This window comes from Protopterus annectens, chromosome 11.part0, assembly GCF_019279795.1.
Source record: "Protopterus annectens isolate FY-2018-M chromosome 11.part0, PAN1.0, whole genome shotgun sequence".
NCBI classification, from domain to species: Eukaryota; Metazoa; Chordata; order Ceratodontiformes; family Protopteridae; genus Protopterus; species Protopterus annectens.
The window spans coordinates 1,146,752,643-1,146,772,744 of record NC_056745.1 but is presented as its reverse complement, the minus strand read 5'-3'; the positions used below and the strand labels follow the sequence as shown (position 1 = coordinate 1,146,772,744).

The following is a 20,102-nucleotide window of genomic DNA, read 5'->3' as shown; positions in this document are numbered from 1 at the left end:
TGTTTCTTCTACATATTCAGTGCCTGATGCCCTTGAAGAATTAATTGCCTATTTTACATTTAAAAAAAATGTTAAGCTGGCAATATTGCAATAGGAATGGAAGAATGGATGGCAAACCGACAGCAGTTTCATAGTTACTAGGCATCTCATGCAAAGGAGAAAACACTGCAGCACCCCCACCCCCTTCCCCTTAATGTACAACACAGTAGCAGCAATCTATCTACATGCTGTGGGAGGAGAACCCACAGCCTTCAGCATCAAAAGCAAGTATGCTACCTATTATGCTATAACAATCTGCTAAACAAAACAGATGCACATTGAAAACAGACGTAGCATGAGCAGCAGTAAACCTCTCTTCCATTGAAACTCACAATTCTTTGAAAATGCACTGAAAATTACAATTCATTGCAAATGCACTGAAACTCAATTCCTTGAAACTGCACCAAACTCATTTTTTGCTACTCTGGTAGTTGGTGTAGAGGGTTTAGGCTCTTGTTTCCTCTAATTAAGGTACTGGGTTTGAGCCTGAGATAATTTACTAACCTGCATAGCTCTCAACTATCCAGAATTTTGTAGAATGTCTAGATTTTTGCCTCACATTTTTGATCTGTTCCTCATAAAATTTGTGGTTTTCTGGTAAATTATTGAGGATTGAAGTTTCTAAACAATGGCACACATTTGAGTTTCAGACTTCCTAATGCAAATCCTGTTATTCTAGCCACTTTTTATGTTTATAAGAACAGTATTTAATCTCTTATTTTATCAACTTTCTAAGTTTATAAGAACAATTGTTGTTCTTTAAGAATGCCCTCTGGCTGTGCGTCCCTATGTACATTGATGCATGCACTCATATGTTTCATACTCCTTTTCCATGTTATTTTAAAGGATCTGGCTGTGTTTTTTGTTTAGGTTTTTCAGGTTTAAAATGAAAAAAGTTTTTAAAAGGCAAGTCTGCACCATTTTTCCTCTTTGCAGCTGGAGCAGACCCCCCCCCCCCCATTAGTACGACTCTGACCTTCACCATGATAAATCTCTTCTGGGTAAGGTTAATGCACACTTGACTAGGGCCTTATTCTCTTCAAAGGCATATTGGAAAATGGTGGACTCTAGAAGCATTCTACAGGCAAAACCTGGTCCTCTAGTTATGCTTTCATAAAGCACTAAAAACTGGATTCCTTTTCAAGGTCCAGAGCAGGTTTTTCTAGTTTTATAGGACCAATTTTTAAGGGGCTTATGGATCCTTATCATTCCACGTCCTAGGTAGGGTAAGCAGTGGGAATCTACCCAAATTGCCACTAAGGCAGTAGGAATGATGAACATAGTACAATTGTGCAAGTCCTACATACCTATAATAGTAGATGTTCAAATTTTTCTCTGCCTCAGTGGCAGCACCCACCCACCATCTGCCACAATGTGTATAGTTGAGGTGGGTTTCATTCTCTTTGATTGAGTTGTTAGATGTTGGATTTGGTTTTATATGCTATTGTAAGTGGCTGCAAATTTACTCTTGCTAGATAATTCTGACTTAAAGCACTTTCCTCTCCTTCTTTCTGGAAGTGAAAAGGCCTGAACACTCATGTCCTGTGACAGCTCAAGGCTTCCCTCTTAGGATATGCTTAGCCAATCAGCCGTCACAGGAAGAGAGAGGGAGGACAGTCTGAGCATTTGAAAGCTCTCCAATACTGAGTTACCTTGGCAAATAACCCAAAATTCCACTGAGACAGTGAGGAATTCAAACAGCTACTGTTGCATGTAAGACTTATGCAGCTGTTATTTACTTTTCCATCAACACTCCATATTTACAGATTTTAAAATGCATTGCCACCCAGCTACTCACATAAAAGGGAGAAATAAGAATTTTGAGGAATGGCAGAGAATATGGATGTACCTAAGCCTGTATGCTTTCATTTTTTTAGCAAATGCATTGCATCTGGCGAATGTGTGGCATTCCCTAAGTCGTCATTTTTGTCATCCAAATGACAACATCACATATGTGTCTAAAGAGTACTCAGACACTGTGTAAAATGTACACATTTAGTGAATATGGGCTTATACCAATGGTTTTATGTGCCACCTTCACGTTATCTGTCATTAGCTGTGGCATGTTTCGGACATCATCTGGAACACTACACATAAGAAAGACAGCTTCAGGAAGAAAATGGTAATTATCAGTTTGTCAATTTTTAGTAAATTCTGACCAAGCAGTCTCCTTCCCTCAAAAGGGTCCAAAATTAAACCCAATATGGCTGCTGTAATGACAGAACTGCTTACTGTATCTCTAAAACTGATGGTCCTAGAATGTCTTATAATACCTGCCAGAAAAATCAAAATACTTGATTTTGGAAACAAAGTAAATAATAAAATGTTAAGCACTAGAGCCTAGAAAAATATAACCTTGAACATCATGCAGGGTTACATACCTGTTTATACAGCCACGAGTTAAAATATGTTCGAGGCTCCTGCACTGACATGCTGAAAAAAACAAGAATAGCCCTGTAGAACAATACCTACTTACTAGAGAAATCTTTATATGCTATAACACGCATGGTACATAACTGTAACCTCATTATCTGGTGACTTGATCCCATGGCATTAATCCCCTTATGTAGTGTTTTCTGTACAGTTGGATTATGTCTATGGTCATGATAGATTTTTGTATGATATCATACTACACTTTGAAAGGCATATCCTCAAAGAAGGTAAATATTTATTTATTTATTTTATTGCATTTGTTTACCAGGAAAGTCCACTGGGCCTAAAAGAGCCCATTTTCAGTGGAGGCCCAGGGAGAAAAGCTCCAACGAGATACAGAAACATATATAAACATTAATTAGTACAAAAGTACAAACAGTGTTACAGATAGTAAATATAGTAACATATACAGAATATATACATAAAAGCAGGAATCTAGTTTGTTTGATTACAGTAATATATACAGAAAATATATGTATATATATAGTATGTTTGCTGTACTCCTTACGAGGTTTTGCTTAGTACATATGTATTCTGAACAATCAACACCATAACATTTTTAGTCTTGTCGCTCATAGGATACAATATTTTTGTGTTGACAGTTGATTGGACACACTAATATCCTATGACCAATAAATGCATAGTTGTTTCTTTATGTGCATTATTGATATATTGTGACTTTTTTGCTTGTTATAGTTTTTATTCCTTGTTCGTATATATGTGTATCCATTATGGAACTGTAGGAAGTTAGCTCTGACTATAGAATCTCAATATTTAATGTTTAATTAGTGATGGATATCTTGGTTCAGTGGAATACCTAACGACAACCAACCAATGGGAATGTATTTTAACTTTCTTTTATGCATTAACAGCCATTCATACTGTCTGGTGTTCATTGAAACTATACATACGTATATAGATTTTCAGAGTTATTTGATCACTTGAATACGTACTTAATATGAATTCTTAAGTAGCTTTAATGTTTAATGCTCAACAGTGTGTTCGACATTTTTATCCAACAGAGTGCTTCTCTGCTGGTTACTGGGTGATGCCTTTTGACCATTCAATCATCCTGTCATTAATTTTTCATTTTTGCTACCATCTTGATCGGAAATGTGCTTAATATATTACATTATGAGGTTCGGTCTAGCGTATGTATAATCCTGAACCATCAGTGTCTATAACATTTTGGTTTATGGTTTTCAACTGAGATACAGATGGGTTTTTGTGTATACTGATTACACATGCATAAGGAGTTTAATCGGATTGGCCATTTGCCTTGTTGAGAGTGTGCTTTACAACCAATAGGTATATAGTTTAAGTTGTCCATACAATGAATATGTTTTGCTGTTAGAATACATTCCATTTTTTCTGTAACTGTTTTGACTGGGAAAAGCATTTGTGGTGCACACTGGTTATTTAATGTCCTTCTCTAACTAATGGAGACCAAACAATATGCACACAGTATGACCGGATGGCAGTTTTTTAGCTTAACCAATTATATTTTGTTGTATGTTTTTACTCATTTACATCTTATATGTGATTGGCTGAAAGATTCCTTTTAAGAAACCATGTAATTTAGACTTTTATAGACATGAAAATGGGTTCTTACCCAAAAGTGCTTGTCCTAAATTTACGTTTTATTATTTTATTAAAGAATTTTGTTTATGTTTATTGCTGTGGTGACTTCAGTACTTTGTTTTTATAGCTTGATTAGCTTGATACTGAAGTTCCAGTACCTACCTTAATTGGCCAAGATCTTCATTTGTTTTGGTGTCTCATATATATATATATATATATATATATATATATATATATATATATATATATATATATATATACACACACACACACAGGTACCTTAGCAATGGTCAAATAAACGGAATGTCGACCACAAAAATATCCACCACATAAGGATGAAACAGCCTTGGTGGTGCATGCAAAATCTAACAGAAACTGAATAAAACATCAAAAAAATTGCTTTTTTTTTTCAGGGGCAAGCCCCCTATACCACCACCCCTTTCTATTTATAAATACCAGCAGACAAACATATAGAGTTGCCAGAAGATGATAATGCCAGAGGCAAAGCTACATTTAATTTTTCACAATTATATAGATACTGAACACATGAATATGTGTTCTGCTACAAGTGACTATGTCTGGTCAAGTGAAGGTTGATGTTTTTTGCAAGAGCTGTTATTGGGTACTATACCCAATATTTCAAGTCAGGCTAAATGTGAACTGCATATTAGTGTAGATGATGTATTTTGAACTATCATATGTGATTTCTGTGTTATGACAACTGCTGAGTAGAAATCATATGTGGTAGAATTAGAAAACAGTATGTAAGCATTTTGTTATAGTCTGGAGTGCCTCATACCACTCTCAGCATGGTGCTGGATATAGCTCTGCTGATTAATCTTACTGAATTACATTTTGTGGTGTCCTGCTGAATCTGTATCAGTGACATCAAAAAGTTGGAACAATGATTCACTTTCACTTTTGTTTCTCCGCAGTGTTGACTTACTGTTTCAAAATCAAGTGCAGTTTTGAAACCCCCTTTAATGAAGTATGTTTTCTTATTTTCCAGCTCCTGTGAGATTGGAGCATTTTGTATTGTTTTGTCATGGGGTGCTCAGAGGCTCTGCCTGAGAAAAATAAACAAAAACTTTTACTTCCCATTTCATAAACAATAACGTTTACTCCCCATTTCTTGGACAATCACTTTCAAGAAACAATTTCAGCACTACATTTCAAACAGAGAGCAAATATTCAGTTAAAACAAATGACATAAAATTATTTTATTCATGAATTTATTGCATGCAGTTACTCCTGGCAAGAAGGAGGATACATTTTCTTGCATACATAGGGCAGAACAAACTTAATGATCTGCTGAGTTGCTTTAATTCATGACCATGGTCAGAGGTAAGATAAATGCTGCTTCAACTTTTGCACTCTTTTTAGTGTATTTCATTTGGTAGTGTGTTGAATCCCAGGACTGACAGCTGTATGTTTTCATGTCTGTCTTTATAGATGTACAAATCCATGAGTTTGAATATTTTCCAGGCAGAAAGCCTTGTGTGTAGAACTTTCATGTGAGACAAGTGGTAATATGTGGCAATGATAATGGAGTTATATCATGAAGCAGAAGGGGTTACAAATTATGACACTCAGGTATAAACTAAACTGTTTTTTTTTGTAATCTGTGCTATAATGATTTATCATTAAGAGTCTATGACCTTTTTTCTATATTAGTCTACTCCATGCCTTCTAATTATCTGGCACAATGTAGGGATCATACCCTTTTTGTTCCCATATATAATGACTGTAGAGTGACCATTAAATTGGCAGCTATCAGGGGATTTTTTTTCACTTATCCATAGGAAATGACTTGCACCCACCAATGTGACTGCTTCTATACCTTCACTAAAGTAATCTGAAGGTTGCTATGTACATGCAGAGTGAGAATGTTTAACATGTGAAACTGGCCCATACAGTGCATGCTGAAACATCCATCCTTCAGCAGGTGACTGGTGAGAGCAATGCAGTATACTAGACTGCCTATGTCCACAGGATGGACAAACCTGTATTAGCTACTCGGTTCCATTTTCCCTTGTGGGCTTCTCCAGTACCTGATCTGCTAATTGATCCTAGGTTGTTTGATCCCATTTAGGGCTTTATGTTTCTGTACTACAGAGCCTGCTATTGAGATGCTAGGATTTTGATTATAGTTTTGACATTTGGCTAATTACTGTTGCTTTCTCTGATATACAGTGGCAGCTGTTGACTGATCTTTTTGTTGTTTTATTTTCTTCATTACTGTAGCACTCAAGAATCAGAAATTCAGTTGCTTCAGAATGCTAAGCGATATACTGGAGAGTTGGAAAAGCAACAGCAGGTGCTTGAAAAGGCTGATCAGTTCCCTGAAGGCTTTAACACTGAGGCCAGTAAGTTGAGGCAACAGCTCCTTAAATACCAGAACGACCTAGATGAAGTTGAAGAAAGAGAGTATGATTTACAGTATAAATTTGAATGGTAAGTGCTTTCATGATAATTAGTTTAATGTGAAGGGCTATTGTTCCATCTTATTTATGGCATATATACATCTGTGAATTTGGTGTTCTACAGTAATTATATATAATTTGTTGTATTTTACTAGCTATTCATTTGAACGGCCTTTGGGTGATTTTTTTTTTACTAGGCTGAAAAATCAACCTAGTTCTGATATAGGTGATGGAATACTGTGCCAGTGGAAAACAAGGTTCCCTGTTCCCAAAAGTCCTTATCTGTGTGAACAAGCAGATGACTTTTAGGCTGCATGAACAGCAAGCCATGACTGGCAAAGAAGAAAGTGGCCCACAGTGAGTTATAGAAATACAGAAAATTAAATTTTAATAGCAGAAAAGGATCATAGCAGTCACCTAATATACACATTATTTTTTGGATAGGTGTAGTTTGTCCTTGTTTAACAATGTACCCCTCCCCATCATACTGATAAGATGACTTAGATGAAGCTGAAGAAATTCTTGAGATTCACGTGATTGATCAATATCTGTTTGAGCAAGTGATGATCAATTGAAAAAGAAGACTGAAACAACTTTTGTTGAACCTGTTAGAAAGTTATTTTCACAGAGGGACTTTACTGCGTTTTCTTGAAGGTTGTTCCTGTTATCCAGAACCATTTTCTTGAAAAAAATGGTACCTCTTCTAAGCCACCTATTTTTTTTTATTTTTGCTTGTTCTTCTGTATGTCTTGCTTTTCAAAATGGTAACCACTTGGATTCTTTGGATTCAGCTTCACTTACTTAAATACTTGTGTTATATTTTCTGACTCCTTTCCTCAAGGTTATATATGACAAAGTAGTCTGTTCTATTCTTATGCGGCCTCTCTTTATGTACTCTATTTGTGTTGCCTTCTCTGACTTGCCAGTATCCTGTCTACATTTTTATGCTGATGATGTCTCCAAGACAGCTGACAGTGCACTAAATATGTTCTTACAAGCTGTCATTACAAAATAAATACTAACTTCTCATTTTCTTTCATTTATGCCTCCTGCTGAACATCATTGTATTCCACCAGCGTCTCTCTCGCTGTTTTCTTAGATGACTGCTTACCTTTAATTCATATAGTGTGACTACACTCAGTTCCCCTTCTACTTTATTTGTTCCTAGTAATTCCATCTTAGGTCCTTGATGGCACAGGCAGGGAGGAAGGAAATGGGGCAGCCATAACCATCCTTGGGTGGAAGGAAGGTGATTCCTGGCCATCTTGCATCACTGCTTAAACTAGAAATACTACGAAAGTGGAGGCTTGTCATGATGCAGAGAGTTGATATAGAGAGGATGTGTGCATGTGTGTGTCCACCAAAATAGGTGATGGTAATCCTTGCCAGCATGTGTGGGAGAGCATGCATTCACAAACAGAAGAGCATGGGCAGTCCTTCTAGCAATGCAAGTGCTGACATTGCTACTCTGTGAAGGCTAAGACTATAAAAATGCACTCATTTCCAAGATGCCAGTAAGGGTGCAAACTCCTTTATGTCTTCCTGTATGATGGTTACTCTAGATGGCTCTCACCCTAGTGGATCTGAAGGAAGTTCCCACCACAAGGAAACTAATGGGCTTGAGTTCAGTAGTGGGGTGACTAAATGGTTAACAGACAGAGAGGGAAAAGGGACTTAAAGTCCATCATATTCTTCCTGAATCTGTCATCACCACTGTTCTAACTTTGATAATAAAAATAGACTAATAACACAAAATTTGCAGAGGACCGCAATTACCAAAAACTCAAATAAAAATAAATATTAATAAAATTATGTACCAGCCATTTCCAGTGGGCCTGGACCGCTTTTTTTATTTGAGTTATTTATATAAAAACTGACTATTTTCATTACCTTTTGTAAGAAGCCATAAGAAATGCTACTGTTTGTTATGATATAGCTGCTAGTGGTGCTTATTATAAATGTTGGCATATATCTGTATCCTGTACAAGTGATAGCAAACATTACAGACAGTACAGTGGGGTGATGCCATTGATGCTATTAGTCATTTGGTATGCTGGGGGACCTTCTACCGTTCATATGCACATCATCATATTATGCAGCACTATATAAGCAAAGAATATTCTGTTTGTGCCCCAGTTTGCAACAATAGCATGCCTCCTCACAATAAAGTGGACAGTAGAAGTAGATATTGCTTTTAACAATAATCTCTGAGGGTGTGTTAGCATTTCTTGACTTTAGTAAACCATATATAACCTATAAAGATGCATCAGAAGTCAGTTTAGGAGCAGAGCACTCACAAATTTTAAAAAGAGTGGAGCATCCAGTTTGTTTCTTCAGCTGAAAACTAAGCAATGCAGAATCTAGGAAGGCTGTGATCAAAAGAGACTACCTAGCCATTAAGTGGGCTGTTAGTTCTCCGAACTACTATTTCTTAGGGAGAGAATTTGTTCTAATAAGGGACATGGCTATAAGAGCAGTTTACCAACCAACTGTGGATACTATTATCTGCCAGTCATCACCATCCAAGAGACTAGATACAGTCCTCATGTGAATGGGTGTAGTACATGGGAAGGTACATAATGTTTACTGATACCCTCACATAAACAAATTCACCCCTGTGGTGGTACCCATGCCCCTTACAACCAGGGGCAGTCAGTGCTGATCATATATTTGCTCTGCAAACAATCAGTCAATCAAACAGTGGTCAGTTAGGGAACCATCTAACAATTGTCAGTTAGGGAACATGCGTATTACATGTCTAGGCTTGTAAAGGCCCTAGGGTCATCAGCCTAGTAACCTCCTATGAACCCTATTGAAATATCAGCACTTGAAATGCAGTGTGCTGACAAGCTGAAAAAAAAAGATCAAAAATGCAGGGGAAGAAAGTATCTCTCTCTCTCTCTCTCTATATATATATATATGTCTATATATATATATATATATATATATATATATATATATATATATATATATATATATATATATATATATATATATATATATATATATATATATTTATATATATATATATATATATATATATATATATATATATATATACACACATACTAACTCGTTAAGATCACCATACCTGAGCAGAATGGGAATATTGCGAGAAACGTTCATTTTGGACTTAGTATATGTTTTTTTGCCATTCATTCTGAGTATCCCAAGACTTGCTTTAGCAGGTCCCAACTTTTCAAATGGTTACTGACTACACATGATGCACACATTTGACAGTTTTCAGCATACAAGCAGTTTACTGGTGAGCACAAATTTAAAACATTTAGCTATGTTGTATATTGCTGAGGCAAACAAACAAAGGAACACAGGACAACAGTAGTGTAGCTAGGTGGGGTGATAGGGACAATTGCTCCTGGCACAAAGTGTTAACTGACATGACCGGCCTTTAGAGTAATACCATTTGTGACCAAACCAGAGTGCTGTAGCACTCCACAAGTGGTCTAAACTGTAACAACTGCTTGCTACAATGTGTCAAGCAGTTTGCTAGAGTTTAAAAGTTAAAAAGAAATATTTATCTCTCTCTCCCTCACTATAGATGTACATATATGTCTATATATATATATATATATATATATATATATATATATATATATATATACATATATATATATATATATATATATATATATATATGTGTGTGTGTGTGCGCATACATATATATATATATATATATATATATATATATATATATATACACACACACACACACACACACACACACACACATATACATACATATATATATATATATATATATATATATTATATGTGGGTGGGTGTGTGTGTCCGGGATTTAATAGCAACTACACTAAGTGTACACTGTTCTTAGTGAACAGGCAGCACAGGCATAACTCACACCTTCTTCCGCATAATTTTAGTTTTCCTACTGATTTTCTTGCAGTTTCAAATATTGACAGGGATATATAAAGGTTTCCACAGTGTTGACTACATGTACACTTAGTGTAATTTTTCTGAGTGACTAGAAAGCACAAAAAAAAGCAGTAAGGATGTTCTCGAATACATATCATGTACACTTACCCCCGGATTTATAATCCTTCTGTGCAGGACTAGCTTAGTCCTGCACAGAAGTGGCCATTTAGGAGCAGGACAGCAGTGCGCCATGCATATTAATGAAGGCGCTCGGCCTGAGCTCCTAATCTTACATGGAGCATGTAAGAGTGCAGGGGGCGTGTCTGAGAGCAGAGCTCTCAGAATATACACAGCCCTGCAATGAAGAACAGCAGACAAGTCTTAAAAGAATGAGCGAGACCACTCATAGGTGTACGCATACTCCCAGCAACATCCCCCTATGTGCACAAGAGCAATAGTTAAAACAAAAAATATAAAGATATTCTATTTTTTATGAAACAGATTAAATTTAACCATAGGTGCACAGGTTTGCCCATCGCTTAGCTACGGTTAATGCAGCTTAAATGGCAGAAGAGGATAAAAAGCAAGATGCATGCAAATGAAGCAGTACAGCAATAGTGTAGTGGGCAGAGCATTCGCTGTATGAGCAGTCATTCCCAGTTCGAGTCCCACTGCAGCACATGCCATTTTCCATGTCAAATCACTTTATGACCAATATTTTTAGTTGCATAACCTACTAAATAACATAAATTTGTGAATTGGAGTACTGCATTAAATGCAGATGTGAGGTGTCCGTGTCATAATGTTGCAAACTCCACAGATAATCACATGTGGCCCATACAGTATATGTACACAGGAATCAAATGTCCACAAAGAACACACAGGGTAACTCTCTTCCAAAAAAAAACAGACTCCAGGCAGGTAAGGATAGCCTTACCTGCCTGGAGTCTGTTTTTTTGGAAGAGAGTTACCCTGTGTGTTCTTTGTAGACATTTGGTTTGGACAGTTTGTTTTTATTGTTTATTCTGGTACACAGGAATCAGGGATACAAATGGAAGTTAAAATGTGTAATGAATGATAACTCCATACAGCGTCCAAATCCCCCACCTTCCCAAGAACCATTAGACATTACTGTCTAAATTAGTGCAGTGGTAAGCATGTGTAAGCAAGTGAAAGCACTATTAAGCAGCAGTAAGCTGGAATAAGCATATGTAAGCGCTAGTAAATGGGTTTAAGCCCGTTTGTGTGGGGGGTAAGCAATGCGCAAACAGGTTAAGCAATATTGAAGCTAACTCTCTGTAAGCATACTTAACCGAAGATTAGCATTGCTTACCCTCGCAATCCCGCTTACAAGTGCTTAAAAGTTTTTTAATCACTCTGTATGCAACAGCCACTGTTCTGGCCAGAAACAAAATAAACAGCCTTTGCAGGTCTTGAACCGAGGACTCTGTACACTATAATCACAGTAGTTAACCACTAAGCCATCACAGCAGTACATAAGATTGAGGTATCACCAAACAAATCCTCACTATAGGAAAATCAAACTGAACATGTAAAAGGAATGTATATACAGTCTTATGTTGTATAACCTACTACATAACATAAATATGTGAACTGGAGTACTGCAGTAAGCCCAGATTTGAAGTGTAATTGTAATAAAGTGTTGAAGTCCCGTAATAAACACAGGGACCCCATACAGTGTACGTACACATGAATCATGGATACCAGACATATATATAACATGTACTAAATAATAAATCAATGCCAAAAAACAAATATAATGCAAATTAAATATTAAGCAACGCTAAACATTGCACAGCCCAGCTTAGTAAGTGTAAGCAATGTGTAGGCCAGCTAACTCAATTTGCCCATTGGTATACCCCTTTAAGCAATGCCACCCGTAGGTAAGCAGGTTTGCCCATAGCTTAGCCTTTTCAAAACCTTCCAATCACGGCAAAGTGTGGAAAATCAGCCCTATTTAAGTCCAACAGGTGGGAATACATCTCATAACTGGTTGTAGCTTCCCCTTGCAGGCACTATGTCTAGAATGGGAGAGGGTGTGCGCTTTTGGGTGCAGCGCTGGGGCATCCAGGAGTCCAGAGTCATGGCAGGACTCCTTGTCAAAGACCATGAGCAGAGACTGCTGCAGGGCTAGTACCAGGGTTCCCAATATAAAGCAGAAGCCTAGGACTGTCTCGCCTGTGACTTCACCAGTGCCACTGGCATACCCCGAACTGGTGAGCAGGTCAGGCATCACTATGCTGACCTGAAGCGGCGAAAGTGGGATCTCTTGGATCAGTGGATCCAAGAGGCTAGGAGGACAGTGGAGGTCCCAGCTTTAAGTATCACTCCACTACCTTTTTAATAATTGCCAGCTCATGTATATTATGGATATGTATGGCTAAATATTCCTCTTAGGTCCTTCACAGCGGCAAGTGAGTGGGCTACAAACCAGGAGGCCCATGGATGTCGCTTGGAGAGGTTGCGACGTGAGGCAGGTTAGTAATACTCTTGCATGTGCTGTCATAGGAAATAAATCTAAAAGTATTAGTAAGTTAATTCCCTGTATAAAACCTGTATTGTTTAAGGCAAGTACTGCATACACCAGAGAATATGGCAGGAAGAGTCTCATATAGGTTGTATGTAAATAAAAGCATAATAACCTGACAATAAAGGTCTAACTGCTGGACTGCACGTGTTTACTCTGATATCATATGGTAATGTAGATTTGCAATCACTTAATAGTACTGTTGTATTAAGCACTGTTACACACACTGTGCAACATAAATAACATGTGTAGGAATGTCTGTATGTGACTAGTGTAATCCCCAGAGGTCATTTAGTACAACTGAGAAAGACATAGACATAAAACAGTGAAGACAGTTAACAAAATCCAAATAGCACATGCAACTGAGACATGAACTGTTGTATTTTTAGCACACACAGCCATGGTTCGAATCCTGGGAGTGGTAGTAGGCTGCATACAGAATCATACTCCACAACCATACAGATATGTCCAGAATGTCCAGTAAATCGGACCATATCTGCTGCCTGTCCCCCTGGGAAATCGGTGGGATGATCCCAAACATTTAGGCAGCAAACAAGAAATGCAACTGATCGTCACACATCTATAAGAACAAACCTGCCACTCTAGCAACTCCCCAAACTGTTATGAGAGTAATAAGCCAAGTATATCCCATCTATACCCCCATGTTGTCAAGCTGTAACCCGAGTGTGTACAGTAACAGAGTGAGATGTATGTGCATAATACTAATTCGGAATCTGGTAATTTGTATGGCAACATTCAGGTAATGCTAACAAACATTGCTCCCACAGGTCTGTTGGATATGAACACTGTGCCTAGAAATAAAAGATTAATACCCTGTACTGGTACTGTTTACTCTGGTATTGTATAGCATTGTGAGTGTTGCAGTTGCTCTGAATAATAAGGTATTACTCATCACTGTCACCCACACTGTGCTATATAATATAACTGTCTAGGAAATCCTGTGTAAGAGTGTTGTAAGTCTCTCAAGGTTTAAGAGGGCAAGAGTCTAAATATGTCCCGGTTCACCTGCATGTGGTCAAGACATGGCCAGAGTCTGTGCAAAAAGAGATGGACAGGTATGTGCATAACATCAACCTGGAATCTGGGAGTATGTGTAGAAACAGTTACCTGGAATCTGGGAGTATGTGTAGAAACAGTTAGTGTTAACAAACATTTCCTCCACAGGTATACCAGGTAAGAGGTATATACTGCAGGTAAAACCAGTTCATGTATATAGTTGTCGACAGCCATACCACCGTCTAAAGTAAGGCAATAGGGTAGTGTACTAATACTTGTAAGGTACAGATAACAGCACTGACTAGGAAAGTAATGCGAACTACAGGAATAGACTACTTGTTAATTGATACCCCCCCACCATATCTGCAACAACAATAAACTAAATACCCAACTCGATTGGTATGTGTGACTTAAGGGTAATGTTGGGACATATGTCCTATTGTTTGACAATTATTTAAATCTGTTTCTATGCATGTGCTATATTGAAATATAGTGAAGACAAATTCTCTGCTCGTATGGCAACTGCAAGGTTTCAAAATAAAATATAATCCAGAACAAATGATGAAACCAACAGACTGTGGCAAACAGACAGTATTTAATATATAGTGCTGAAGCACATTTCAGAATATAGGAGATAAATAACATACCAGTTTCGGCTTGGTAAATCACATAGCCTTCATCAGTGTAAAAAACATGAATACATCAATCTCCTTATATAGTCAGTAATCAAAAGGCTCTAATAACATGATCATGTGACTGATTAAAGGTGCTTGTTCAGTCCAGGAGCAACCTCCCCCAGCTTAATAATCCATTTTTTTCTCTTTCTTATTCAGCACTTGGTGCCAGCCTGTCATGTTGGATCTGATGCCCAAAATACGATCAATAATAATAATAAAATTTTAAAAAGCATTTTTATGTACTGTAGTGTGTTTATAGAGGGCATTGGCAATTTTTTGATGTTTGCTATCACAAAGATGCTCCGAAAATCTGAATTTGACCGGTTGTGATGTCTGACCAATGTAGAAGGCTGAACAATTGTAAATGGCTAAATAAGTCATCCAATCTGATTGACAGTTGGCAAAAAAGGAGATGTTATAAACCTGGCTAGTATTTTTACTACTGAAGCACTTAGTCTTCATAACCCTGCAACAGTGTGTACAATGACCGCAGGGGAAACAGCCAACAACTTGATCCCCCAGAAGTGTGGTTTGGACATATCCCTTCTTTTGATAAGACCCATGTTTATAATGATTAAAATATGAACCCAAAGTTCTACCCTTCCTAAAGAAAAATGGCATCTGTTTTCCAAAAGTTCAGAGAGTTTATCTGCCAACAGGATGTTCCAGTGATGCTGGACACTGTTCATAAGTACTCCAGTATTCCTGCCATATGTTGTAACAAAACATAAAGCAAGTTGTCCGTCAACACCCTTATTTTTGTATTGAAGAAGGTTTACCCCTTCAGTGGTATCCACCCTGTTCTTGGCCTGAAGAACATGTCCCACCTTATACCCTCTGTTCTTGAATCGAATTGTGAGGTCATTTCTGAAATGCTGATAAGTACTATTATCCGAGCATATGCGTTTAACTCTCATAAATTGAGACTTAGGAATGTTTTTACAGATATGTGGGGGATGATAGCTGGTGGTATGGAGAAGGGAGTTATATTCAGGGAACTTCCAGTAAACCTCAGAGATTAAGGTATTATCAAGACCTTTGGTCACCAAAACATCCAAAAAAGTGATCAGATCTGTATCATAGTTTATTGTAAAATGTATCCCCCATTTGTTCTCATTAAGTTAGCTGACAAAATCCTGTAAGTATTCCACATCCGATCTCCATACCATCCAGCAATCATCCAAATATCTTTTCCAAATGTCAGTCTCCTCCAGAAACAAATTATATGAGCTGTCATAAATGATTTGCTCCTCAATATAAGCCATAAATAAATTGGCATAGATTGGGGCAAATGAAGCACTCATAGCTGTACCTTGAATTTGGAGGTAGCATTTGTCATGATAGAAAAAACAACTTTCTAACAAGCAAATTAGTTTCTATTGGTGTCATTTAATGCAGCAAGTAGTTTAGTCTTTTGTTTTGTCTAGCTATTTGTGGCGATTTGTAGCAATAATTAATAATTACTGGGTATGCAGTTTCTCCCAGTCAGGTCATGTTTATAGTTTTATATACATCTTGCTACACATATGGTCTCAGCACTGTGGATTTAATTGTGTTCCCCACAGGGGCTGATATTGACCATATGGCATATATATTTTGATTTGAATACTTTATATTCATTTGGACTCAGCACTGTTGACTTTATAGTGGCTAAAAGTGTTACATTTCATGGTTAAAATTTGTCTATCAGTATGGAATCAGCACTGTTGATTCTATCATGGCTTTATTTTCACATGGGCTGATATTGTCCATATTTTTTGGTCTTGAGATTTCATTAATGGTTTTGATTTAGCACTATAATATGTTTTAACAGGGGCTGATATTGCCCTATATATTTTTTGTGGTGTGGTCCTGCTATATATATGAATGATTTGGAGTATACTGTATGCTTCTAGTTTGGTGGCTGGTTAAACCATTTCATAAACGTATGGTCAATAACTGATTGGATGTTGCATTTTTGCTTAGTATTATTGTGATTCTTCATCTTTACTAGACTGGTGTACGACTTAATACTATTGCTGCATTCATTTGGACATTAATATTATATCTGGATAATTTTATTTTATATTTTTTATTTTTTTGGCTATTGCATTTTGCTTGTTTTGGTAAGTTGTGTCTGATTCTCTTAATGGATATATCCAATATATTGCAGAGGCTTGTCTCCGATCGCGATGACCTAGCCATTTTCGGGTTGGGTAGAAATAATCAGTCTGGGAATGACACAGTGTCATCACCCATGGATGTTAGTTGTGAAATATTATTTTCAAAGCTTAACAAGAGTATGAGGTCACTTCATAGTAATGTCTGGCACTAGAAGCTTTTTAAAGCATACATTATTAAGGGTATTACGCCCAGGGGTTTAAGAGTCCGCATACAGCCTCTAGTTAACAATCCAGATGATTCTCTTATGAAACAATGGGTGGAAGCCCAGCATAAGGCTTCCATGAGTTTTGTTGAAATTCTTGCTGGACACTACAAAAGAACAATCGATAGTGATATAGAGAATATTACCAAGATGTGTGAGAAGGTCAGGGTTTTTGAGGGTCAGCCTGTATACGATTCTAGTCTTAAAAAACTTAGTCAAGACTTATTGAGTCTTGAAGAGCAGTTGAAGGACAGGAAGAAAAAGAAATTCCTTCAAGACTTGGCTGATTATGATAGGGGGGACCCTTTTTCTAAGGAAAAGGATAAACATGTTCGGTTTACACAACCGTACAAAAATGCCCCCAAGAGAAAACGCCCCAGATCCATATTTAAGGATGTCTCGATGTCTAGTTATGATACCTCAGGGGAGGATTCATCTTCGGGTTTTGAGCCTGATATATCTTGCCCCACAGGTTCTCTAGCATAGCAGAGAAGTAATTCTAATGGCCCTTTAGATCTGTACAAAGGCGGGGGGGGGGGGGAACACAGATCAGGTGGACAATATGGAGGGGTTGTTAAAGATGTTTGTACGGAAACAATAAATCAAAATGTTTTGAATATTTCATCTTGTTCCCTTTCTTCCACTGAAATGGGTATTTTGAATAAAGGATTGTCTTTCATACCTGGCTTTTTTGTGTCTGAGGACAATTTTGTGAATGATGTTATAGCGTTTTGTAGAAACCTTAACCTATAATTATTTTTTCAAGGAAGAGACACTTCTGATGCTTGGGGAGAGTTCAGATATCAAAGGTCTACATTTATGCTATCAATGCATCGCAATGTCCTTATGTTTCAAAACTCCATTCTTAAGGACTTGCATTTTTACTCCAGGGAGACTAGGGCTAGATCCAGTAATATTTCCAAGACTGATATGGAAGCAATTTCAAAGTTAGGCAACAATCATCAATTGGTTATACTGATGGCTGACAAGGGAGGTGCAGTGGTGGTCCAAGATTGGACACAATATAATACTGAAGTGACCAGGCAGCTTTCAGATGGCTGGTATTACTTACACCTAACACTTAATCTGATCTCCCTTTTCAATAAAACAAATTGATGAATTTCTATCCCTAGCCAAGGAGGAGGGGATCATTACAGACACCATTATGCATCAACTTATTTTACCTGATCCCAGTAATCAATATATCTATTTTCTCCCCAAGATCCATAAAGACCCTAACCCCCCCCCCCCGGTATGCCCATAGTTTCAGGGAGGGGTTCTCTAACAGAACCGTTGTCCCAATTTTTAACTAAACATCTCAAGCCATTACTTAAATGGGTATGTGCCCGTTTACAGAACACAACAAATTTTCTCCAGGTCATCTCTGAAATGCAACTTGAACCGGGTTGGTTACTCTGTACCTTGGACATTACAGCGTTATACACCAACATCCCCCATTGGGCTGGGATTGATGCTTTGGAATATTGGCTGTATAAATCTGAGTTATACCAACTCGGTTTTAATACATTTCTTATTTGTCTTGCCGAGCATGTTCTCACCAAGAATGTTTTTTTCTATCATGACAAATGCTTCCTCCAAATTCAAGGTACAGTTATGAGTGCTTCATTTGCCCCAATCTATGCCGATTTATTTATGGTTTATATTGAGGAGCAAATCATTTATGACAGCTCACATAATTTGTTTCTGGAGGAGATTTACATTTGGAAAAGATATTTGGATGATTGCTGGATGGTTTTAAGATTGGATGTGGACTGTTTACAGGATTTTGTGAGCTACCTTAATGAGAACAAATGGGGGATACATTTTACGATAACCTATGATACAGATCAGATTACTTTTTTGGATGTCTTGGTGACCAGACGTCTTGATAATACCTTAATCTCTGAGGTTTACCGGAAGTTCCCTGAAGATAACTCTCTTCTCCATGCCACCAGCTGTCATCCCCCACATATCTGTAAAAACATTCCTAAGTCTTAATTTATGAGAGTTAAATGCATATGCTCGGATAATAGTACTTATCAGCATTTCAGAGATGACCTCACAATTCAATTCAAGAACAGAGGGTATAAAGTGGGACATGTTCTTCAGGCCAAGAACAGGGTGGATACCATTGACAGGGTAAACCTTCTTCAATACAAAAATAAGGGTGTTGATGTACAACCTGCTTTGCATTTTGTTACAACATATGGCAGGAATACTGGAGCACTTATGAACAGTGTCCAGCATGATTGGAACATCCTGTTGGCAGATAACAAACTCTCTGAACTTTTGGAAAACAGATGCCATTTTTCCTTTAGGAAGGGTAGAACTTTGGATTCATATTTTAATCATTATAAACATGGGTCTTATCAAAAGAAGGGATATTCCAAATCACACTTCTGGGGGATCAAGTTGTTGGCTGTTTCCCCTGCGGTCATTGTACAAACTGTTCCAGGGTTATGAAGACTAAGTGCTTCAGTAGTAAAAAAAATACTAGCCAGGTTTATAACATCTCTTTTTTGCCAACTGTCAATCAGATTGAGTGATTTATTTAGCCATCTGTAATTGTTCAGCCTTCTAAATTGGTCAGACATCACGACCGGACAAATTCAGGATTTCTGAGCATCTTTGTGATATCAAACATCAGGAAATTGCCAGTGCCCTCTATAAACACACTAAAGTACATGAAATGCTTTTTTCAGTTTTATTATTATTAATCGTATTTTGGACATCAGATCCAACATGACAGGCTGGCACCAAGTGCTGAATAGGAAAGAGAAAAAATGGATTATTTAGTCGGGGGGTTTGTTTGCTCCTGGACTGAACGAGCACCTTTAATCAGTCACATGATCATGTTATTAGAGCCTTTTGATTACTGACTATATAAGGAGGGGCTGTAAAGGTGCAGTGGTGACTGCCCATGGGTGGGGACCTCAGTCCCACTGTTTCCACTAGGGGGCTCATGGGCTTCCAATTTCCCAACACCACTCCCCATCAAGGTGTTTACCCCTCACATGTTTCATATACTGCCCCTGTATGCGTCTTGTTTGCCTTGTCTGTTAACCTACCCAACCTACCTCCCCAAATATACCTACTATCCCTTCCCAGCATCCCACTCTCACCTG

General features: G+C 37.6%; 1 protein-coding gene across 1 annotated transcript in view; it reads left to right on the top strand.

Moving 5' to 3' along the window:
* The window catches only part of CCDC146 (coiled-coil domain containing 146), a 4,019,163-nt gene that overhangs the window by 1,921,840 nt on the left and 2,077,221 nt on the right, over nt 1-20,102 (top strand). The window contains exon 4 of the mRNA XM_044088498.1: nt 6,298-6,507. Within this exon, the coding sequence (XP_043944433.1) occupies nt 6,298-6,507 (210 nt within the window). The remainder of the gene's footprint in view (nt 1-6,297; nt 6,508-20,102) is intronic.